This window comes from Amblyomma mixtum, chromosome 8 (assembly GCF_055824585.1).
Source record: "Amblyomma mixtum isolate Tamu chromosome 8, ASM5582458v1, whole genome shotgun sequence".
Taxonomy (NCBI): Eukaryota; Metazoa; Arthropoda; class Arachnida; order Ixodida; family Ixodidae; genus Amblyomma; species Amblyomma mixtum.
Window position 1 is genome coordinate 118485138 of NC_143019.1, and position 25707 is coordinate 118510844.

Genomic DNA, 25707 nt, shown 5'->3' on the forward strand with positions numbered 1-25707 from the left:
GATCTTGCGGCAAGGGATTTTTTCAATAACTACATGGACTCGTGCTGCAACCGAGCAGGACGAATCGCAAGGCTGGCTGTAGCACACTTGGCGCACAATTATATAATATTATTATTAATGTATGAAGCCATGCGGCAGTCGGCAATTCTTTACGACTACATGCGTTATTAGAAATGTATTCCTGGCAGTTGAGTGATGTCATTGTAAACACTCTACTTCCAAAACAGGTGTTCCTCCGTCCGCTGCATTCCAGAGAGGAATGAAGAAGAGTGCTGGTGCTGCCAAGAAATTAATGAAATTATCAGAAAACAGACGGTATTGCACCGGGTTTCAGTCGAGCTGACTGTTGACAGGCCCAGTGAATGCATTGTCGACAGGCTCTGGTTATAGTTCTAATCACGAAAATGGCCAGAGCAGGCACTGTTGCCTTTGACGGCTTGAAATCCCTTCGCTTCACAGCAGCGACTCACTTCGCGGAGAGCTTCTTTTTTTGAGGGAAATAATGAAAGACCACATCGTCGCGGCCGCGGATGTTCGTGCAGCCGAGGGCTGCGCACAACGCCGGCATGATGGGTCCACCGCTTCATTCGATGCTGCACACCTTTCTGTACCTCACCACAAACATAAAAACGCACAAATAAAGAAACACACGACAACTCGAAGCAGCTTACGCACGGAGAAACAAGCACGGCCGCGCAGGCTGTGGAGCGACGGATCGCCAGTGTTTACGTCACCACTCCGCGGTTTCCGGTTTTGGCTCGCATCGTCAGGGTCATCAGCAGCGCTCGGCGGACCGCGGGGGGCGGAGCTACCGCCTAATTTTAAACGGCGATTACGTCGCTCCTAAGTTATGAATCTGAGAAAAAATTTCACCCGCATGATTTATAAAGTTCCCACATCCACACGTGAGCATTTTAATGAATTCGAAAAACTCTTCAGCTTCCCTTTAACAACGGAAGATAAGCGCTCCATATATAAAAGTTGACTCATGCAACAGCCTTGACACAACTGTGCTCTGAAAACCCTGGTGTTGTTATCTTGCGCTGCAGTGGCCATCAGCGCTTGCGCTTTTTCAAGCGTGGCTTTAGAGGCCAGAACCCTTGAAATTTGGGCGCGACTTGGTTCCACCGGTCGGTGCGGCTTCATTTCGTTTCGTTTGTTTTCCCAGACTGCCAAGCGCCACTGAGAACGTCTGCTGCAGCCGAGTGGATTCTTAGCAATTTGTCCGGACGGCGATTGAAGCCGTGGTGGGGCTCCACCGTTGTGGAATCCAGATCAGCGAGTAACAATGCTGTGGACTTCACTACTCACTCTTGCTGCCGCCGTCGATCTGGTAAGTCGAAAATTATTTCGAGGACGTGCGACGCAATGGTGACGCATGTTTGTTCCGCACACGGGTGGAAGTCTTAGAGCAAACTTCCTTCTCCATTCAGTAGGCCGTCCGAGAGCCGCTCTGTCGAGAGTGAATTTCATAGTGGCATTGCAAAACGATCGTACTTCCAACGCGTATCGTCATAGCCAACACGCTGCGCATCAAGCAGAATATTTTAGCGAGGTATTGGTGGTTTGTGCGATATCGCAGATCGCAAACTCAAAATTGAAATCGCAGACTAGTCCGAAAACAATCGAGGCACGTGAAACCATATTCTTTGCTGCTTTGCCTGACTGCTTCGCCAGCACATTCCGACGTGGTTCCCACAGTTTTGATGCGGAAATGTTTTCTTGGAACACGTTCTACACGGTTGCTACACGTGCTTTGCGGTTTAACGAGACAGAAAGGTCGCGGAGCCTCACTGTGTGAATTTTCTGGTGCCAGCAATGCAGAAAAAGCGTAGGAAAAAGGATTTTTTTTTCCAAACTGCAATGGAACGCTTCAAAGGCCATGGCTGCGCAGTTCATTTAAGGCACTGAGCGCATTCTTCAAAAAAAAAGGCGATTTACCACATGGCTAAAGGTAAAATTTCAAGCGCAAAGAGCTTCATGCATAACTTGGTAATTGCATGCCCTTTTTTGCAGCATGAGCGCATGGCGATACAGTGCTCTATTATCCACGCAGAGAAAAGGCAGCGGGATGCTAGGGAAGAGAGGGGGGGGGAGGGGGCGTAGGCGACACAACGATTTCTTTCGGTCTCATTCGATTGTGATTTTTTTCTCGTTTACCCATGCGATCGCTATTTCTAGATCATGTCAGATTGGCAGCCGGATGGCAGGGATCAAGTACGATCTGAAGAAAAGAATTCTATATTCGCGGCTTTATATTCATTGCCGGCTTTCCATCCCCTGGTTTAGCTAATGGGGCTTCAACGTCCCAAAGCGACTCAGTCTATGAGTGCCGCCGTAGTGAAGCTTCGTTGGGGCACGCTGTGTTTAGTATCTCATGTGCCGCCGCGGTTGCTCAGTGGTTGCGGTGCTCGGCTGATGACCCGAAAGACGCGGGTACGATCCCGGCCTCGGCTGTCGAATTTTGATTGAGGTGAAATTCTAAAGGTCCGTCTACTGTGCGATGTCAGTGCGATTTTAAGAACCCCAGGTGGTCGAAATTTCCGGAGCGCTTCACTACGGCCTGTCTCATAGCCTGGGTCGCTTTGGGACATTAAACCCCACAAACCAACCAATTTCTAATGTATTGGAGTGCAGCCATCTACAACAACGTACTGAAAGCGAGCGTTGAAAAAATAGAGTAAGCATAAATGCGCACTGAAGAGGAATCTGAACCAGTACTTTTACCGCTCTAACTCGAGCGTTCATGGAAACCTCGAATTATTCCCCTATGCGGATGACTTTCTTAATTTAAATCGGATTAACGACGGGTTCCCGCCTTTTTTTTTAATTCAGGCTCCCCGGAGAGGTTTTCTTAAACAGGTTCACTTAATTTTGCTGTTATCAAACATAAACGCGCAAAAGCACCTGCCAGACGCGAGCGCGGCGCTAGCCAAGGAAACCACTGCAAGCTTTTTTTTTCCCTGGCAAAATGGCCACAACCGGATTCACCCGTTCGCTATGGCGTTCATGTAGAATTGGTACTTTAGTTGGCCGTCATCCACATGCGTGCGTTGCCCTACGTCCTGGCGTAAAATGCCCTGGCCTTGCCTCCCTCTTCGTCTTCTGGTGAGAAGAGCTGCGGTAGGCGAATTCGCGGACTACGCGGCACCGGTAGCCTTTGTAATGCATTGTTGCACGGAAGCGCTGCTCAGATTTTTCCTACTGTCATGGTAGTGTGAGCGCAGGTAACCCCTTAACGGAGGCGCCACGTGCACTAATGCACAAAGACCACGTTATTCCAATATGTGGGCCGCTCATATCAAGTCCGTTTGCTGCTGACCTAATAATGCCACCAACAGTGCCTAACAGGACGCTTCATCGCCGGCAAGCTACACGAACTTACGAACTATCTGAAATGTCCACTAAGTTGCCTTTTACCGGACCGGTATTAAGAAAGATATTCGACATTAAATCACCCCTCTCCTATGTGAGGACTCTCAGCAGTCCCGGTGGGCTGTTTAGCCTCCGGTCCCAGCAAGCACGTTATTGAAGTCACCTTATCGATGTGTTTGGTATGTATTTCCCGTATCCTGCGCTGGTCACGTGTATTATGTCTTACAGACAGCAAATGGTAGAGTTCAGCCCTGTGTGAAACGAGACAGTATACGCGAAGCAGGTCAAGCAGATTGCTTGCCCTGAGGCCGATACACAAAAGAAAAACAAGAAAACACAGAACGCCGTTGTCGCCTCTTGCCTCTAAATAGCCGTTTCAGACGCACTAACCTGAAAGCTAAAATTATTTGTGCAATAATTGGTTATTGAGGTCCTTAAGACATAGATGTAGCATGGAAAATGATGAAGTAAGTTCTTAAGTGCTAGACTCCGTCTACAAAAAAATTTGAGCCGGGCTTTTATTGTTGAATGTTCCACTAAGAAGAGATCGAAGAAACATCTAAATAGAGGAGACTTTGAAACGAAAAAATGTAGGCCAGTTTGATACGCGCTGTCAGATAGAAGCTGTCACACTTATTGCAACGAACAAAGTATTCGGACGCCATCCGGTAATACGTCAAGTGTTTGTCCACACCTGACCTCATTTTGATGTCTTGCCGAACCAGCGGAGCATAATTTTCTCACAAACATATAGCCTGCTCTGGAACACATGTTTTTTTTTTATTTCGCTCCAAAGCATTTTTATCTGAACGATGTCTGTGGGCAGAGTAGGAGATGGTTGCGCTGTCATATACTACTGTCTGAGAGAAGAAACAGACATTAAAATAAAAAGAAGCTCAACCTGGCTTTCGCTGCTCTTCCAGGCACATGCCGCGGACGACTACCGTCGGCCCGTGTACGTGTTCGGACACATGGCCAACAGCCTTGAGGAGTTCGACGACTTCTTGGCGCAGGGAGCGAATGCCATAGAAGCGGACGTGACTTTCGCCCCCAACGGCACGGCACTCAAGTTCTACCATGGCCCTGGCTGCGACTACGGCCGAGACTGTCAGCGCCAGACGAGCATAGATGAGTACCTCTCCTATGTGAAGGAGGCAGTCAGCGCAGGTACGGGAGACACTTCACCCTCTTTTACTCTATTTGCAGACATCGCCCAAGGCACTGGACATCTGTATCATAGGCAACTTCTAGAACAAACGCAAATAGTGTACGAACTCTCGGAGAAATAGGACATGTACAATGCTAACAACCTTTTTATTGAACCTACATCGCACGAAAGGCGTCCTTAGTCAACACGAATTAGTCAACACGGTGCACTGAAAATACTGCGGCTGTTCCCGCTTCTCAGCGGTACAGTTCTTTTAGACCCCAGAAAAGACCAGCTTGAAAGAGAAATTTTTGAAGCAGAACTCGTTCTTCGTGCGGGGACAAACACACGAGTTAACAATCCATCTGTGACGCTGCTCAAGAAAGAATTAGAATTCCGATCAAAATGATTAGATTTGGTGCAAGGCGATGTTCACTTGTGTCACACGTGCCTTGTTTGCTAATCATTTTGTGCCCAGTGCTCTCTTCACTGTATTTTATCTTTTCTGTCGTTGCTAAGCGCAAAGCATATCTTCATTGACGCAGGTTTCAATATTTTCAGTTGTTAGTTGGTGCTCTGTGGTGTGTTTTCTACGTCTTGTCCTTGTCTGCCGCGCCGAAGCATTTCTTGAAGTGCGAAATCATGTCTCTACAACAGGTTTACGACGACTACTTATTTTCTGAACATATATATTTTAGCTAATATATTTAAAGAGCTCTTGTTGGGGCTCTTAGGCATAACGAAACAAACCTGGAAGTCTCACCGCCATGGTTGATCTAGATCCAGATCTTTTTTTCACCGACTTCTTTCCTTTATCGTCTTTCTCCTCCATCTACAGAAAAAGCTGCGCATATCCCGATTTATGCTGTAATTTCACGTCAAAAATTTCAAGAATTCTCTTGCGCAAAAGACCGCCGCGGAGGCTCTGTGGTTATGGCACTCGGCTGCTGGCCCGAAAGGCGCGGGTTCGATCCCTGCCGCAGCGGTCGAATTTCGATGCAGGCGAAATTCCAGAGGCCCGTGTACTATGCGACATCAGTGCACGTTAAAGAGCACCAGCTTGTCGAAATTTCTGGAGTCCTTCACTACGGCGTCCCTCATAGCCAGAGTTGCTTTGGGACGTTAAACCCCATAACCCAAACCTCTTGCAATGGTGCTTTGGAAAAATGAGATGGAATTCGCTCACCTTAGGTGTGCTTGTTTATAGAACTGTAATTAAAGTTCAGTCAAGTAAGCATTTTGTGAGACATTATTAGATTCTGCCGGGCATGTGTGATGACCTCAGGAGATATTTTGTGACAATGTTTGATATTGTCACCGACAAACGGGTGAAGAAATAGCCCAGGTTCTAATTAGACGAGGTGGGCGTGCCAGCCAGCAGGCAGCTCGAGCGAGGAAGACGACGATCTTCGATCACCTCCAATGCCCAAGGCTTGACAAGTCCCTGCTTAAACAGTTCGGCCGCGGTAGGGCGCCACTGATTGGTCGGACGGTGGCATTGCTCCCCCTCTCTGAAGGGCACCGACTCGGTGCCGCAGCAATGGGCAGCACGAAGAGAAGGGACGCTGCATGTGTCCGGCGGCAGGTGTAGACATGCCTGTAGCGCTAGCGGGCGTGGTATGGCTTCATCCGTGCGACATGGACAACTTCGGAGGTCGGCCGTCTGGAGGAGCGAACTGTTCCTTGGGGAAGGACCTCATAGTTCACCTCACTTACTTGGCGGAGTACTTCGTAGGGGCCGAAATATCGGCGCAGAAGCTTTTCGGAGCGTCCACGCATGCGGATTGGGCTCCAAACCCAGACTTGTTCGCCGGGCTGGTAACTAACAGCTCTGTGGCGGAGGTTATAGCGGCGAGCGTCGTGGGCTTGCTGGTGCCGGATGCGCTGTCGAACGAGTTGGCGGGCGGCCTCGGCGTGACGAACGAAGTGGTCAGCACCCACAACAGTTGAGGCAGTACTAGTTGGAAGCAACATTGCATCCAGCATGGTGGTGGCTTCGCGACCATGCAGTAAACGAAACGGGGTGAAACGTGTCGTTTCCTGTAGTGCAGTGTTATAGGCGAAAGTGACGTAAGGGAGTATGGCATCCCAGTTCCGGTGGTCTGCGTCAACATACATGGAGATCATGTCGGCGATCGTCTTGTTGAGCCGTTCGGTGAGTCCGTTCGTTTGAGGGTGGTAAGCGGTTGTTTTTCGGTGACTCGTGCCGCTAAGGCGCATAACCTCCTGTGTGAGGGCCGAGGTGAACGCCGTTCCCCTGTCAGTTATAACGACGAGGGGGGCACCATGACGAAGCACAATGTTTTGAACGAAAAAGTTCGCAATTTCGTCAGCGGTACCACGGGGAAGAGCTTTAGTTTCACAGTACCGGCTGAGGTAGTCGGTGGCCACGACAATGTAGCGGTTACCCAGCGAGGACTGCGGAAAGGGGCCGAGTAAGTCCATGCCGACTTGGTGGAAGGGGACTTGTGGCGGATCAATGGGCTGTAGTAGTCCGGCAGGCTTAGTCGGTGGCGTCTTGCGACGTTGGCACTCGCGGCAAGTTCGGACGTAACGCTGTACAACTGCCGCAACCCTGGGCCAGTAGTACTTTTGGCGTATCCGCGCCAAAGTGCGAGAAAAACCCAGGTGACCAGAAGATGGGTCATCATGGCACGCCTGCAGGACTTCTTCGCGCAAAGCCGCAGGTACGACGAGCAGATAGACAGCTTCCGTCGGGCGGTAGTTTTTCTTATACAGAACGCCATCGCGCAAGCAGAATGACGACAGACCACGTGAGAAGAGTCGCGGGGGCGACTCTGCGCTTCCTTCAAGATACTCAATGAGAGGCCGGAGTTCACTGTCGTCTCTTTGGTGTTGAGTGAGGAGGGACGTGGAGATGGCGCCGAGAAACACAGAATCGTCTTCGGGATCAGCTCGGTTGTCCTCGACAGGGGCACGAGACAGACAGTCGGCATCACTGTGCTTCCTACCGGACTTATAAACAATGGTGACATCGAACTCTTGAAGACGAAGGCTCCAGCGTGCAAGCCGCCCCGAGGGATCTTTCAGGTTCGCTAGCCAACACAGCGAATGGTGATCACTGACAACTCGAAACGGGCGGCCGTATAAATATGGACGAAATTTGGTCACTGCCCACACAATTGCCAGGCATTCTTTTTCAGTAGTGGAATAGTTCGCCTCCGAGCGTGACAAGGTGCGGCTTGCGTATGCGATTACGCGTTCGAGACCATCCTGCCACTGCACAAGGACCGCACCGAGGCCGATGTTGCTGGCGTCTGTGTGCAGTTCAGTGTCGGCTGACTCGTCGAAGTGGCCAAGGATGGGCGTACTTTGCAGACGACTGCGGAGGTCTTCGAAGGCCTGTTGTTGCTCCTGGCCCCAGAAGAACGGTTCGGCATCTTTTGTGAGGCGGATGAGGGGCTCAGCAATCTGGGAGAAGTTCCGCACAAAACGCCGATAATAGGCGCAGAGGCCCAGAAAGCGGCGCACACTTCGCTTATCGGTTGGCATGGGAAAAGCAGCGACGGTGGCTGTCTTATCGGGATCAGGGCTTACTCCCTTAGCGCTCACGATGTGGCCCAGAAACTTCAACTCCTGGAAAGCGAAGTGACACTTTTCGGGCTTGAGGGAAAGACCGGCTGAACGAATGGCGGCGAACACGGTGCGCAGGCGCCTCAGGTGCTCTTCGAACGTAGCGGAGAAGATGACAACGTCATCCAGGTAGACGAGGCAGGACTGCCATTTTAGGTCGGCAAGCACGGTGTCCATCATTCTCTGGAAGGTGGCAGGAGCCGAGCACAGTCCGAAAGGGAGCACCCGGAATTCGTACAGACCATCCGGTGTAATAAAGGCGGTCTTTTCCCGGTCGCGCTCGTCCACCTCGATCTGCCAATAGCCACTACGTAAATCTAGTGACGAGAAATACGTGGCGTGGCGTAGCCTGTCCAGGGAGTCATCAATCCGCGGCAGAGGATAAACGTCCTTTTTGGTGACTTTGTTGAGACGCCTGTAATCAACACAGAACCGTAGGGTGCCATCCTTTTTCGCCACAAGAACAACAGGCGATGCCCACGGGCTCGTCGACGGCTGTATCACGTCGTTCTGTAGCATTTCTTGAACTTGTCGGCGAATAGCGCCACGTTCCTTCGAAGAGACCCGATAAGGCGGCTGGTATAACGGTCGCTGGTTTGCGTCAACAATAATGCGATGCTTTGTGAGCGGAGTCTGCCTAACTTTTGAGGTCGAGGCAAAACAGTCGCGGAAAGAGTCGATAATGCTTTCCAGGCAGCGTTTCTGATGAGACGGGAGGTTCGGGTTGACGTCGGTCTTTATGGGAGTGGTCGGTGCCTCCACTGATGCCGGGATTTCGGACAACGCGTGCTGTCCAGCGAATTCACAAAGTTCTTCGAAATACGCAATAGCTGTTCTGCCAGGCAAACACTGAGGTTCAGAACCAAAATTGGTCACCAGAAGTTCGGTTCGCCCACTGTTCAATTCAATAATTCCGCGAGCAACACAGACTTGCCGACCAAGGAGCAGCGAGATGTTGGTTTCAGCGATGCCACGAGTGCTGGGGCTGTTATCGCACTCTACGGTAACAAACATGCTGGCTCTTGACGGGATTACTACCTGGTCGGCACAGACGCATAGCTTAGCCCTGCGTGGCTCGGTATCGTCGTCGACAAGGGCCTTGGGTGGAAAACGACACGATGAGCTCCTGTAGATTGATAACGGCACCGTACTCTTGAAGAAAATCCAAACCGAGTATGAGGTCCTTGGAGCAATCGGGTAACACAGCAAAGCAACCAGGGAAAGTAACTCCGCGGATCTGGATTCGCGAAGTGCAGACACCGATCGGAGTTACGACGTGGCCACCAGCTGTCCGGATCTGCGGCCCAGACCAAGGGGTCAGTACCTTCCTCAGGGCCGTGGCTAACCGACTGCTCATCACAGAAAAATCGGCGCCGGTATCCACCAGTGCAGTAACGTCGTGGTTGTCAGCGGATACCGGAATTTCGGCAGAAACCAGTCGGTCGCAGCGCGTCGTTGAGGTTGTCGGGTCAGGTCGTCGTCGGTCGGAGCGTCGCGGCGAATCTTCGAATGGAGGCTCTTGACACGGTCCAGTAGCGGCGGCCCTACCCCCGGAGGACGCCGTCTTCAGTTTTCCCGACGAGGGGACGCACCTCTGAACTGGCCAGAGGTCGATGGGCGGCCGGGCGAAGAGAACCGCCTTGGAGATGGCGATCTGGACTGAAGCCGCTGCGGGGTGGAGGACTGCACGTTATCAGCCAGGTACAGCTCGATATCCCGTGGCCTTTCACCGTAGCGCGGTCGAGGTGCGCCAGGTGAAAACCCTCTTAAACCCATTCTGCGGTAGGGGCAGTGGCGGAGGATGTGCCCGGGCTCCCCGCAGTGGTAACAGAGTGGCCGATTGTTTGGCGTACGCCACACGTGCGCTTTGCTCATGCGGGGCCTGTACTCCTGCGGCACAGATGGTACTGCTGCGCTCGGGTACTGCAGTGATGGCACTGGCATGGGAACGACGGGGGAAAAGGCTTGCATCGCTGGCCCAGGACTTCGTAGTGCCTCGCTGTACGTCATAACAGAGGGCGCCGGGTGTGGAGCTGGGGGCGGCTGCACAGCTCGTCGGATTTCGTCACGGACTACGTCCGTTACGGCAGCGACACTGGCCTGTGGAGCTTCCAAGCGAAGTTTCGCCAATTCCTCGCGCACAACGCTTCTTACAAGCTCCCGAAGCTCCTCGGCGGGCAGCGACGTGTACTGGGAAGCGGCTGCTACAGTAGCCTCACGTCCGTAGTGCGCGCCCCGTTCCTGCAGAGAGCGCTCAATACTCGTTGCCTCCCTTGTGAAGTCGGCCACTGTTCTTGGCGGGTCACGGACAAGTCCGGCAAATAGCTGTTCTTTTACACCGCGCATTAAGTGGCGCACCTTCTTCGCCTCTGGCATAGCAGGGTCGGCCCGATTGAATAGACGCGTCATGTCCTCGACGAACATCGCGACGCTCTCGTTGGACTGCTGGGACCTCGAGTGCAGAGCGCGTTCAGCCTTTTCTTTTCGTTCGCTGGTGGTAAACGTCGCTAGGAGTTCTCGACGAAATACTTCCCAGGTGGCAAAGGAGGCTTCGTGATTTTCATACCATGTTTTGGCTGAGTCCTGCAGCGCAAAGTAGACATTGCGCAATTTGCGCTCGCCGTCCCATTCGTTGAAGCCCGCCACTCGGTCAAAGCTGGCCAACCAGTCTTCTACGTCCTCGAACCTGTCCCCGTGGAACGGCGGCGGCGTCCGAGGTGCGTGAAGGACGAATGGCGGCGCATTCCCGGAATGCTGAGTCGTCTGGCTAGCCACGGTTGAGGTCATTGCTCTTACCGCCCTTACCGGTGCGGTCAGTTGGCTGAACTCCGGTTGTAGGCCTCGCAGACGGCGGCTCGCTTTGTGGACGGGTGTTGTGTCCACGCGTAGAGAACAGGTGTCGAGAGTGTCCTCGCAATCCGAGTACATGGGACGTTACCCAGCACCTCCACCAAATATGTCACCGACAAACGGGTGAAGAAATAGCCCAGGTTCTAATTAGACGAGGTGGGCGTGCCAGCCAGCAGGCAGCTCGAGCGAGGAAGACGACGATCTTCGATCACCTCCAATGCCCAAGGCTTGACAAGTCCCTGCTTAAACAGTTCGGCCGCGGTACGGCGCCACTGATTGGTCGGACGGTGGCAATATATATTTCGAAAGTCGTGACATGGTTGTAGTTCAGGTGTTAATCCAGTGCTGATAAGTTTATGCCGTTGTGCCCATTTTAAGTTTTTATACTATCGTGAAGAATCTTTGTCTACTTATTTCCGGCAATGCCTGCCACCTGTCAGTGGCCTCATTTCTTTCCAGGTCGCCTACTAAGTGGGACACCAACACTTGCGTCGCACCAAATTAGCAGGCCTCTACGCAGACGTATGCGGAAACGAACTTCTGTTAAAGAATCATGTCTACAAATTTCACTGTCGCCTCTCCGTACCAGCACACTAACTCGCACATTTAGCTTTTGTCGGATAGCCCCGAATTCCCATGCACTGCGTTTTATCGTGATTGAGAATCTTGTTGGAACCCCGGTTGTGTGTTAGGGAATAGTCTTGAATCTCTTAGTATGCCCAATGCGTGTACGTGGTTTTTAGGGGAAAAAAATAAATTACCGGCTGTACAAAGGTACACGAAAAAAACCTGGTTCTTGCGCTAGAACAAGTGATGGCTATAAACAGAATAAAAAAATTAGCTTAAAAAAAACCAAAACTCTAGCGACACATCCATGTTGGAAATTACTAGTAACAAGTAAAAGTCGCGAAACCTCAATACGCTGGGCCTACTCAAACGTGGAACCATGGTGCTGACCCTTCATTTTGCCCCCGATTACCGTACCCAGGCGACATTCCAACCTAATTGGTTCGCCGCCATGATTATGAAACATGAACGGCTGCGTGAGCGATTCCGGCAATCGCTAGCTCCAAGATCACCGTGTCAGGTCCTCTGTGTCAATTGGACACAGGACTTGTTCCCTGAATGCTACAGGGCGAGCTGATGTACGAGGCTAGCAGGCCGAACGCTGGGTTTTAGTCGTACTTTATTCCACACGGAGCCTGACGCCAAAAGCCAGTGCCGCCAAGGGCGATTTGGCAGCGCTGCAGCCCCCCCCCCCCCCCCCCCCACACACACACACGCAGTGGCATGAAATAAAAAGAGTGAGAACAAAGCTATGCAGTAATGCTGTCCGGGTGACGTTGCGCACGATAAGCGGAAATGTGTCCCTGGGGAATTCAGGTGGTGTCCAGGCAGGCAAGGAGCCTGACGTTTAGCCTGACGTTCAGACTACCAAGCTTTACACTCAAGGAAGCTTCGTCGCTCAGGGCCGAGTGCGCATCCCAGGTTGTATTAAGGTGACACTGAAGGTATCACGAGAAAGCCCGGTGATGCCAGTGGTGAGACTTTTTGGCGGCAATGAGCCAACGAATTTTGCGAAAACGCGAAGCACGGTGCGTAGTTCCCACATTAAAAATTGCCGCCGCGCTGCTATGGAGCAGATGGGCTGTGCAGCGTAGCATACGCCCGCACACTCAGAGCAGCCGCTGCTTACAACGCGGAAGGCAGTAGTGGCGATGAAGAAGCGTCATGCATAGGAGATGGCAACTGAAAAGCCTACGTTGCGAATGTAGAGCAGATGGCCGAATACGCACATGACGGTGCACGAAGGAACGTCGAATACTATGGGCGTGAGTGTCTTGAGTAGCCGGGGAGTTCTTGGAGGAAAATGATGGGTGATGCACTTTGGAAGCGGCAAAACAGCAGAAAGGGGGGCATATGCACGGCAGGGATCATTTCAATTTTCTCTTTCTGCTTTGGCGCCTCACTGCCTTTTCGCCATTCTCCCAGACATTTGTACCTGTCTAAATAAACTTCTTATCTCTCTCTCTTAAAAAACGACGTGTTCTATAAGCTGCATCGAGTGCCCACCTCCTGTGCCGCAATCGGTATCTCGTATCTCGCATTCACGATGTGAGCAGTTCACTCTCCCGAGACATCTGTGGCAGAGATGGCAGAGGCAGCGCTCAGTGGCCAGGAGGTGGCGGGGTGTATTGTGGAAGTGAAACTTGCAGTCAATACTTCAGCTGATGCACCTGTATTAGTGGGGCTTCTGTCAGGTGGTGAAAAAAGTCGGCAGACACTAAAGAATGCTTACATGTGAGAAGGCGTAAGCCTGCCCACTCACTATCTGAACGCAGTCGCCGCGCGCTCCCGCGTGATATAACCCGATACCACACAGCTGGCAATTCTGCTTCTGCATGGCTCTACTTATGATCTGCGCGCTAACTCTGTGAATGCAGTCACCGACGTACCGCAGCCCGCGTTCGGCATTAAGGAATGTGACGCGATCGCCAATGGGTAAATGCCCGTATGTGGAGAATTTGTCTTTCTCTACTTAATACTCGTAGATAACTGGGCATCCTCATACCGCTACTAGCGCAGTGGTAAGTGGTTAAGTGTTTCGCCACTGCCCTGCAATTGCAGGTGCTCCCATCGGTAGAATTTGGGCGTCCAGGTTGGAATTCCTAAGCAAACTCTCTTGAAAACTCGTTAATTTAACCACCACCTGCTAGGTTGCATGAGGGCGCCGTATTTTATGGGTGCCGTCGAATGTACACGCACACACGCACACGCACGCGCGCACACACGCACAGCTTTTCGCTCCATGGGGCTATTAAAGGTGCACTGAAGGGGTATCTAAACTCCTCCTTTTTGCCGCGGGAACTCTATCTATCTACACGTTCCCAGCATTCTTAAAAACTTCAATTTATGGCCCTGTGTTGCTGATTTTCCCAATTAAATCAGATTAAAGTCCAGCTTCCGCCCTTTTTTTTTAATACCCCTCATGTATGGTAGGAGGGGTCAACCAAATCATGGAGTGCCCTTCAGTCAGTAGCGTGGCGACTTTGCTTTTGCTTTTATATTGTTTCTCTTAGGTTTCCGTAAATAAATAGGTCTAGTCAGAGACTACATACCTGCAAATTAAGCCCACGGAAACAAAAGTACGCATGGACTGTTCGCTTTCGTCGATCTCTACGTAACACTCCTCCGATGGCAGAGCCGTAAGCCCCACGGGACTGGCTGTGGCTGAAATGTTGGTCGACTCCTCCCACCGTTTGCGGGGAATTTAGAAAAAAAAAGGCGGGACCCTGATGCTAATCTGATTTAAGTTAGGGAAATCGAATTTGATGTTTCCAAGAACGCTGATAACGTGTAGATCGAGTTCCAGCGGTAAAAATACTACTTCAGATTCCTCTTCAGTGCACCTTTAAGGCTTACGGCATAAAATAAATCTGGGAATCTAGAGAATGTCAGTACCTCCTTCACATGCTCTGCAAGCGCGTAGAGGGTGAAATCTAAAACTTTTATCAAGATGAAAATGGCACACAAACAAGTTTGTTCTTCCAGCATGAACAAGTCGTATAACGCGGTCAGACAAGCACTGGTTTGGGCGAGCCCAAATGCTGCAGTAAAAACTGCCGTGTGCTTTGGGGGATTGCATGTGCATCTCACCTTGACAAATAAGGCTTCGGAATTGTTCAGGTAGAGTACTAGTAGTGGCGATAAAGGCAGTATACTGACAGAACGGTTTCTGAAGGGGTCTTCGCACAGCCCTCATCACTATAGGAGTTGAGTGAAGAAACACTACTAATTCAGCGGCGGGAGTGAGCGCAAGCGTGTGCTCACAATAGCGGTTCTTATTGGAAAGGAGCATCGCAGCGTGCAGGTGATATTGTATACCATTCATAAGAAACGTGTGCTGTCTCCTATGCATGCACTGCTTTCCAACTAGATTTTACACCTTCATTCCACCGTTTTTTCTTACGTCCTGTTCTTTTATTTAGTCTTTTTTTCCTTCTGCTCAGCAAAATATCAGGACTGAGTTATGCCACCTCGTCTCATTTTCATTTTTTCTAACGGTTAGAGGTAATAGCGTTCTCACTTACTTTTACTGTGCCAGTCAGCTACCGTTCACAAAAAGTAATCTTTTCCAGTCGATCCACACGTTCATTCTTCTTTCTTGTGTTTATTTTTTCTACAGAAGGAGGAAAGCACAGCGGCAAAATGCTCATCTTTTACGTTGACATCAAAACAGAAAACCTCCGCGGAGGAAAAGCGAAATACGATGCCGGCAGGAGTCTCGCTGCAAAGCTCATGCAGCACTTGTGGAGTCAAGGCAAGTCAACCTCACTCAGTCTCAGGTGGTCGCAAAGCCCTCCCGCTACCTGTTTGACACACTTGATGCTCCTTTAAGAAACCTTCCTCACCCTCTGAGATGGTCCCGAGGGTATCGCCACTTGATAATCAGCTATATAATGAAAACAATCTCTACACTGCGTAACGGTCTCCATCCTGATAGGCTGACGAACTCCTTGTACTTAGAAATTGATGGCAGTGTGGGCTGAAACCACCTCGATTCTAGGGCGGTCCGTTTTCGGGTAAAACCCGGCTCTCCCAATTCATGCATCACGATCTAAATTTTGAGTGTAGTGTAGTTTTCTGTGTACAAAGGTGAACGTTTCATAAAGAAACTAGTGCACCTCGTGTACATATTTGTATAATGGCCATTTCAGTTAGCTGATGTTGAATTTATCCGGCCACTGTAGCTTTTTCTCCACGCATAGTTTAATACGCGGAACACTTTAAAATCTTGAAGGAAGAAGCAAGAACACAGGCAAAAAACGAAAGACTAGTGCAATAATTGGGGGACACATTCGCAATGGCTCGTATATGGCTTGTTTGTTTCCATCCCTACGTGCCTTTTCTGGCATTATTGCATCAGTCAAATACCCACGTAACGCTATCCTGTTCGAAAGGTATTGGTTGTTGTAAATGGCTGCCGCGATTAAGAATGTGCGCCCTCTCCTAGGTACCGAGGCAGGAATGTCAAATAGAAGCATGCAAGTGCTACGCAAAGATTGTAATGTACGCGAAGAAACAGTCACAGTGACCAAACAAGAAATCACAGTGAAAAAAAACAGCGCAAACTAAGACAGAAAACACAGAAAAGAGGGGAGACACTACAAGCGCTGACTCGCAACTAAGGTTTATTAGAAAGAACAGAACACAATATATACAAAAACCACCCACGACTGCGTACGTCATAACAGATTACGTGCAAGCGTGCAAGATAATCTAAACAGAAGCATCGCGCGTGTGCAACCGGTTATTTAAGTACCTAAATTCCAATTCTGACAAGGCCACTGAAGGATCACTCACGCACCGTTTGCCGGTTTTTCGGATAAAGAACACTTCCATCAGCTTCCGGGTCACCTTATCTTGGTGGAAAAAAAGCACGTCAGTTCTCGGGAAAAGGGGTGTGCATTTGCAAACCCGGCAGTGTGCGGGAAGGTTGTCTCGCGAGTCACTGTCGAGTAGGTTGCGGTGCTCAAAGAGCCTTACATTTACACAGCGCTCCGTTTGCCCGATGTACTCTTTACCGCACGACAGCGGCAACCGATATACAACACCCTTTTTGCAAGGAATGAAAGGCGCCACATGTTTTGTTGTACAGGCCTTGCGATTCATGTGGACACCAGCCGCCAGTTTTTTGTCCACTTGTGGGCAAATTGGAGCGAGCTTCTTAGGAGCCGAGAACACCACCCTAACATCTCTGTTTTTTTCCACTATGAATTCACACCAACTAGCCCAAATGTCTGCTTTGCAAACAAGAAATACCTTACGTCGAGCACCACGCTACATAGACCTTATTTATTTATTAGGAAAAATGACCTTATTTGAAAATAACAGATCAATGAGATTTAGAGAGAAGCCTGAGTGTGCAGGCCAAAGTTTCCACGAGAGGAGTTATCAGTGAATCGACAAGTGCGGTATAGGCCCTTCACTGCGAGGATGAGGAACCAGGTTGGAGGAGGAGCTTTCGTCCGCGCATGTTCGCTGCGACTCCTGGTATCGAGGACAGGAAGCAGGGTTGAACTAAAAAACGTGGAGTACAAAAGCAGCAACAGCAGCAACGGATGCGACCCAAGCTTTAAAAGCCATAGCGCAAGAAAGTGCAACGGGACAGAAAAACGTGCTTCATGAGGTAAAGCCATAAGATTGCGGGAAATGGAGTGGAAAACATCAAAGAGAAACCAGAAAATAATAGCAGCTCAGAAAAAGGCGCCATATATTTGTTTAATTAACTAAGCAGCAATGGGCCTTAGGCGAAGTCAGGGACCGCCGCTGCGAGCGGGTAAAGAAGGGAAGCAAAGGAGGGAGTGCTCTTGCGAAATGGCGCGCACCATGGTTCATGCAACCGCCGCAGAGTGCGTTCAGCGATGGACGAATGTAGTCGCCGCTCCCTTTAACTAACGAGCGGGGACCGAAGGGTGCGTACACCCATTGTTCCAGGATCACGGCTGTGACGGCATCGAAGATTCCGCCTTTCATTTTAACAGCTTTCCACTGCAGACTCTAATGTAGTAAATTTGTGTATTGAAGTGTATTTTCTACCTGTTCGAGATTTGAAGTCCCATTCGATAATGATTACATAATCATAGTTATGATCGGCTTAACTAAAATGTTCGAAATTTGCGTTTCAGAGATGTTTAATTGTGTCAAAGCGCTGACCACTTGCTTTCTTGATGATGGATTATCTGTGTCACCAATGTATTAACTCCGGAAAAGAACGTTTTGTAATAGGTAGCAGACATTCTGTAATAGGTAGCTGACTTGCAATTAAAGCTAGTGTTTACATTGAAATTAAATTTAGTTGCCGATCTTCTACGTTTTGCATTATCAGACGACTTCAAGCGATCTTGGTTTCCTTTTGCAGTTCCCCCAAGTCGAATGGTAAACGTGTTATTGTCGCTCTTGAACGTGGATAACAAGGACGTCTTCAGAGGGGCACTCGATGCGCTGTGGACGCACGATAGCCACTCTCACTTTCTCGACCACGTGGGTAAGATTAGTCATTTCTACCTCACTGCATAACTAATCTTTCCCCATCTTCATAATGAGAAGACTGAGACTTGGAAGGAAGGAAGGGAAAACTTTATTTACACTAATGGTTTTTTCTGCGGTTTGGGGGCATCTTCAGAGACGTCTTGGTTCTACCCCCAGGAGCCTTCTCTGTCGAAGTCGTCCGCCTCTAATCAGTGGTCGGTTGCCCTCAGTCCAGGGCTCCGCTGGCCACTGCTGCCCGTTGAGCTCGCTGTACCAGACCTTGTTGGTCTTCGCAGCGGTCGCTGGACAGCAGAGTCTCCCACTGCTCCGCACTCGGGTTTTGTATTTTGGGGACCACGTCTATGTTTTGGCAGGCCCATGTGATGTGGTATAGTGTAGGTTTTTCGTCGCACCAGGGACATTTGTTCGTGTAGACTTGGAGAAAGATACCGAGACAAGGAAGTTATCGCGTGTTGCTATGTTCACCAGGTGTTCACACTGTAAATTAAAAAAAATACTTCAGTGCGGGGGTACCACTGAGCAAAAGTCGATCAGCGTTTCGTAGGAGGAACAACGGATCGGGCAGATTTTAGGCGTTAGATGGACCGGGATGTAAGAAACTGTGTTGTACGGCAGAAGGCGTTTACTGTTCCTAACAAAAGGGGCACGTGATTGAGACAGCAATGAAGCATCTAACACTCCTTCGGCTGTATCTGCGATTTTTCTGCTATGCTCGATGCATTTAGGAAGTGACGGTGCCGTGTGTGCGTTTATTCTCTCAGCAAGCTCTTCCACTTCCACAAAAAAAAGCTCTTCCACAAACAAAACAAACAAGCTCTTCCACTTACATTTTACTGAGAAAGGTGTGATAACTTGTTCTGGTGAGATGTTTTTTCATATGCTTGACCTTGCTGCCAATCAACGGCCGTAGATATTCTGTGCAGTACAGATCAACATTAGCACCGGGGTATTTCCTTGAAACTGAAATTTTCTCTTCCCTGAATAACAACGGGAACTGTAGATTGTTGCTAGTATATATGGTTTTGAGACATGCAGGCCTTGGTCGCATGACGGCATGACATAGAGATAGCTTTCCTGCAATGGCAAAGAAATTTCTTTTGTGGATACAAGGAACAAAAAATACTTGAGTCCTGAATAGCAATGACTAAACCATGAGCCGACATTCGCCTTCCGTGACTATGGTTTGTAGTTTTGCTACTTGGTGCGAAGTCACATTGAGATAACACTGCGGAGATGGGAAAGACGGAAAGGCTTACATTATGCTCAACTTGCATATCTCTTTTTTACTTTCTGCGTCAGCACCCTTCTCCTCTTCAGCTCACTCAATAAGCAGCTTAAGGTGTACGCAACCCAGGAACCTCGGCAAAAACAGGCATACGCCAGACTTGAGAAATGGTATACTACAAGCGAAGTTAATGTGAAGCGTTCCTCCATAGTACGCAGTCAATAGTAATAGCGAGGACATAATCCCGGTTCTAAGTCAATGAATTCAAGCAAAAAGTTCACGAAACAATTGATCGTCTTGGTTCCCCCGGTCTCCCTCCCAGAACTTTTATTGAGACAGAGCATCAGAAGCGTTAAAGCGACGAATATATTTATCTATAATGCATCAAAGTTGATGACAGAACAAGAGAGCTGGCAGCCACTACTAATCCAAGCACAGGTGATATTAGTGGCATGCACAACACTACACCTTATTTTCCGCATATCGCCTGACGATAGATCTCGGACCATAATCCGGAGATAGGAAACTCATGGCCAGTACGGACGGAGGGCCGTTTTTACCGTATTTTGCATGCACTTAACGGGAATACTTAGCGAGTTAAAAAGAAAACACGGATTGCATCATGCTCTGCGCCTAATAACGCAACCTAGCCTATTAACCGCCACGCGCTCACCTTTTTACTTGTTGCTGCTTCGACTTAAGCCAAGTTAAGTGCTCTCTGAAAAGGGCACTACTGGAGGAAATGCGCGCACATTTTAAAGCACGCATCACTCCTTCGCCTCACACAGCCTACTCAATAATAAGGCGAATGCCTTTAATGTCTCATACTGTCGTGACCAACTCGTGTTAGCAAATGTGTACGCGTTTCGGATGCATGGCTTATATGAGCATATTCCAATCAATAGCCAATCGATACTTAATCGGGTGCAATCGAAAGACATCAGAACATGACGTGAACTGATTTTGTGACTATATCATTATATGATTATATTATATCCCTAGCCATACATTAACTAGTATCACTAAATGTGCAAGTCATGCTCAAATATCATTAGCCATCATTAATAGACGTTTCATAGACATTGTGTCGAACATTCTAGAGAGTAGCATTACTTGACAGGTGAGCGACAGGACACGATGGATGGCATCAGAACAGGGGTACAGACCAATTAGACTAATTAAACTTTCTAGTCCGACCACATTATTAAATAAAACCGAGTACGAAATTGGTCGAGTTGGGGAATCGAACCAGGGCCTCCGGAGTGCGAGACAAGCACGCTAACCACTCCGCCATGCCAACTCGATGGTTTGGAATGAACAAAGGTGCGTCTAGCTAATACGGCGTCTTCGTTCACTCCCATCTTCCTCCCTTCCCTTATTGCGAGGTTCAGGCGTTTACCGAGATATGCGAGGGAGATACATTTCCTTTCCTCAAATAAAATTTTCCCGCCGCGGTTGCTCAGTGGTTACGGCGCTCGGCTGCTGACGCGAAAGTCGCGGGTTAGATCCTGGCCGCGGCGGCTAAATTTCGATGAAGGCGAAATTCTAGAGGCCCGTGTACTGTGCGATGTCGGTGCACGTTAAGGAACCCCAGGTGGTCGAAATTTCCGGAGCCCTTCTCTACGGCCTCCCTCATAGTCTTAGTTCCTTTGGGACGTTAAATCCCAATAAACCAAACCTAAACCAATCAAAAAACAATTTACCGTCGAGCAAGGCGTAGAGCCGAACGCGCGATGCCGTTCTCTGGTCTCCCTGGCAGCGTTGCAAGGCGCTGTCGCGTTCCACTCTTAGAGGCGAAGCTTAACCTCTTAACCACACATCAGAGACACAAGCAGCAAAACTGCGCTTAAGGCTTTCGCCTCACCGCACTTTAGGTCAACAAAGTGCCACTCTGAATTTTTTGGTTCGTTCGGATGTTTAGTTTACAAAGAAAGCACTTCAATGTGGTGGGCTTGTTGCATATCCGCTGATGCGCTGAACTTAGTTAACCGAGAAAAAATGGCCCCTTAAAGCAAATATCTTCTCCACAGTCTACGACAGCGCACATTATACTACCACAGGTTTCGACGTCAGCGGAAACAATTTCCTGTCTACCATTGCGAAGACATACGAGGAGCTCGGAGTGACTCGCCACCGCTGGCAAGGGGACGGCACCAACAACCGCTTCATTGACGTCTACCAGACGTTCCGGATGTCCTCCGTCACGGATCGGCGGTCGCGCGACACTTCGGCTTATAATTACGTGGACAAGGCGTACGTCTGGACGGCCGACAACACCTACACGATTCGGAGATTTTTCAGGTTAGAATTCTTGCCTACCATTCGACTTCGCTGTTCGTAAGCGGCTCTAAGGCCGCTACTAGAATATCCTCAGCTCAACACGAGATGAGGGACCCTTACTGAAGGTTGCGTTCGTTTGAAAGCGATGGAAAGAAATAAAAATCAACCTTGTCGCTAGATACTGGCTCATCGCAAGTAAAATTATATGGCGAAATGAATAGCAAACCTTTGCGCCACCTTTCCTTGCGCAACACGAAGAACTAGGGCCTAGAAGATATATTTCATATTGGCAGTGGCCTTTGTTAATCTCTCCGTCTGTACTAGAGCAGTCGCTTAAACATCTACAGCAAATGGCCACTTGTGTCATAGTTCTGAAAGGCATTCTTAGTGCATATTTTCAACAGGGCTCTCTCAAGCGGCAGGTTTAAGAGCAATTCAGTTAACGAATTTAGTTGGCGGCCTAAAGTATTTCCAACTTAATTTATTATTTCTTGCACTGCTTGTTTTACCCGTATTAATAACCGGGGAAAAAGTCCCCCCCCCCAAAAAAAAAAAAAATTTATTCGCAGCTAAAGAAAGCTAAACAAGTGCTAATATGCTAGCGCATCATTTCAAATGCATTCAGCTTAACCAGTTAAATCCGTAGCAGGAAATGCCCACAAACAGCTTTTTCACATATGAAGATTCATAGCAAGTAAATGATTTCGCAAGAACGCATTTTCAAACTGAGCTTGAGATTTACCTAGCCAGTGCGACAAGAAAAGGAATAAACCATTTTTCTGTATTTCGGAGAGGATATATAAGTCGGTATATTTCCCGTGCCGTAAGTTAATTCTAGAACCTTTCGAATTTCATATTGCAGGGATTTTTTGTACCTCATTGGCGAGAAACATTCATGCAACCTATGGACTGGTATAATCTGGTAGTGTAAAAATTGTCGATCGGCCTGGTAATAGTAATCAACAATGTCTATATAAAACACCTTTTTCTCTTTGAAGTACATAGATCTTGCGTACATCAGTTTCTGTTACAGTGCCCCAAACAACAATAAAAAACAGGAGTTCGTCGGTTTCTTTGCTCAGCCGTATAAGACATTTTTTTTTTAAATGGTAGGCCACCAAAACAAAACACTTTCTCATCTCTCAATTCAGTCTAGCGATGAAATAGTGGAATGTACCTGAAATTCACCGGCTTGCAGAAAGCACGATGTTGCCGAGCCACTCAGCTTGCGAACCCAAAAAAGAAACACGCCTTGATATCTTCACAATTTCATTCTGAAAGCCGTCACTTCGAGCCATACCACGACTTTGAGTTTTCCTTTTTATTTAGGGTACAAACCGTCACTTCGAGCCATACCACGACTTTGAGTTTTCCTCTTTATTTAGGGTACAAACCCTACACTGTAAAAAAAAATGCTCCTCAGTACAGAGAAACCCGCTGGTAATGCGTTGCCGGAGGGTTTACCGCAACATGAATACAGCGACTCCGTCCGACGGTTGTCACATTCTTGGTAACGGAAAGTTACGCTATGCTATGAATGACAATGAAATCGTTTCTTTGCAACGAATGCTTCTGTTGTGTTCTTATTAAAGGTCCCGTAATGTGTATGCATACTTCCTCCGTTCACTTGGAAGTCATCTGATCTAGAACGGAAATAATCTGCATTGTAATTATGTACTATCGAGAGCAAAAATAATAGACCCCTGCCAGCGCGTGCCGATCCGCGCCAAACTGCATGCGAGCACCGCTTGACAAAGCGCTCCTAGTGCCGAGACCAGCGCAGTGGCGTGCGCCCATCTCGAGGGGCGCTACGCATTGCGTGCCACTGCGCTCGTCTCAGCATCTGGAGGGCTTCGTCAAGCGGCGCTTGCATGCAGTTTGGCACAGATCGGCACGCGCTGGCAGGGGTCTGTTATTTTTGCTCTCGATAATACTTTCAGTAGTACATGCACATGCATCTGTGTATAGCTTCAGCCCAGAACGTTCACTCAAGATATAGCAGTCCAGAGGCCGAGGAAATAAGTATTATGTACAACACTTTCATGCATTTTATGTATTGCACACGTACAAAGAATGCAACTTAGAATGAAAGAGTGGCAAGTGTTTGGTTGAGTACAAGTACATACGTTTTATTTTCATGACAAATTGCACACATTGTATCTCTAAACATTGCTGTCAGATCCACCTGAAAAGATAAAAAAATCCTCATTTAGTAGCCACACAACACCTATTATAAATTTCACAAATACATTTGAATCATCCGCTATTGAACAATCGGCTTTCGTAGAAGCTTGTAAAAGCCATTTACTGAGAACCAAACCAATATGATTCATTGCCTAAAATTCATTTCTTATAACAGTAAACAGCAAAAACCACAGGGCCAGGAAGAAGCAGACAAAATGTGCTTACTCGGACACCACTGTGTGCATGAAAGTCTTTACGGTTGTCTACAATTTTGTGCAAATAGAAAGTAGCTAAGGATGGGTGCCAAATACAATTCAATGCAGATGCCTTTCATTACATAGTACTCAATGCACAACTTAGTGAGCAAGGAACATTGGTAACATCTGAAAAAGGCCAGACACTTGTCCACAAGCATGATGATGATTGTGATTTTTGATGGCGCGAGGGAATCTGAGGACAAAGAGCACCATGGCACAAGGTATTTTCTTCATCTCAAGGTGGGGCAATGAACCATTTGGCAGGCATTTCACCCTAAAGAAGACGAGCACCAGGTGAGGAGAAAGCTTGTACCCATTGGATTGGTGGTTACACAGCACTTGCCCACAAGCAATCAGGAAGCATACTTCCCCGAAACGTTATGCTTTCAGTCATAGTTTCCATTATCTCAGCATCTGCACGAAAATGTACTAATCTATGATGTCAGTGAAAATGCAGCCACAGGTGCTGGTTGCAGCTCACTAAGGTATTCAAATATCTCTGCAGTGCGCCTCACGAGGAACAGATGCTTAAGTTTCCACAAAGGGCTCCTTGCAGAAATTTAACCGAAGGCCGCTGCCATGTTAACCTTTTCAAAATGATGGCCCAGAAAGACAAAGTGTAGTCATGTGTCTGATGTAGAAAAAGGATGAAGGCATGAATCTTTCAGCTTCTTCAACAGCTCTGATGTGTTTGTAACTGGTATCGCTTGGTTTGGTTATTAGGGTTTAACGTCCCAAAGCAACTCAGCCTATGAGGGACGCCGTGTTGAAGGGCTCCGGAAATTTCGACCACCTGGGGTTTTTTAACGTGCACTGACATCGCACAGCCCACGGGCCCCTAGAATTTTTCCTCCATCGAAACTTGGCCGCCGCGGCCGGGATCGAACCCGCGCCTTTCGGGTCAGCAGCCGAGCGCCATAACCACTGAGCCACCACGGCAGGGCTGTTGCTGGTATTGCTTCGCACAGCTTCAGTCTTCACTTTGACATTTCTTGAAATCATTCCATATCTGTGAAAGATCTCGCTCGCAAACATTTTGGTTCTAATGAAGGAGCAAAAACGACCCATGTCCTAGGCCTTTTTTTGTGACACTAAAGGAAGGCTCGCTTTTAGGGTCATTATTACGAAGAGGTCCATGTGGCAACAAACTTTGAAACAATTCCTGCAAGGGCTGAGTGCTCTGAAGCCTAAGAATTTCTCATGAGGCGCCCTGTAGATTGAGTGCTCTGAAGCCTAAGAATTTCTCATAAGGTGCCCTGTAGATGCATCAGAACACCTAAGTAAGCTGTTACTGAGTCCTGTAAGTGCTATGTCATTTGACATTAAGGGTATGTACTTTTCCTCGACACATGCAGTGATGATGTATATGTCGAGCGAAAGCATAAAAGACTTTGAAGAGTTGCGCTTCCAGATTGCTTGCGGAGGAAAGCACAAGAGTCTGGCCATGCTCAGCTGTTACCTTTGCTTCTTTTTTGTTGAGTTCTGCAGTGAGTACTACGTAATGACAGAAGGTATCTGCACCGACTCATGTTTAACATCTGTCTGTGCGACCTCCATCTTGCACAACACGACAGGCAACTCCATAATGCCCTTCATGCACCGAGTGTCAGTGTGTTCTATCAGCTTCCTGGTCCTGTGTTTTCTATTCTTAAAGTTATTACTGCCTTCATTCTCCACTCCATGAAGCCTGAATGTGCTACACTGGGTTGCTCCACGCGTCATGCAGTAACCTGGCCATTTTT

General features: G+C 48.6%; 1 protein-coding gene across 1 annotated transcript in view; it reads left to right on the top strand.

Moving 5' to 3' along the window:
• The first annotated feature begins 1205 nt into the window (after window positions 1-1205).
• The window catches only part of LOC149334086 (dermonecrotic toxin SPH-like), a 39501-nt gene continuing 14999 nt past the window's right edge, over window positions 1206-25707 (top strand). The window contains exons 1-5 of the mRNA XM_089555009.1: window positions 1206-1333; window positions 4299-4542; window positions 15153-15287; window positions 17889-18014; window positions 21305-21545. Of these exons, the coding sequence (XP_089411135.1) occupies window positions 1289-1333; window positions 4299-4542; window positions 15153-15287; window positions 17889-18014; window positions 21305-21545 (791 nt within the window). The 5' untranslated portion in view covers window positions 1206-1288. The remainder of the gene's footprint in view (window positions 1334-4298; window positions 4543-15152; window positions 15288-17888; window positions 18015-21304; window positions 21546-25707) is intronic.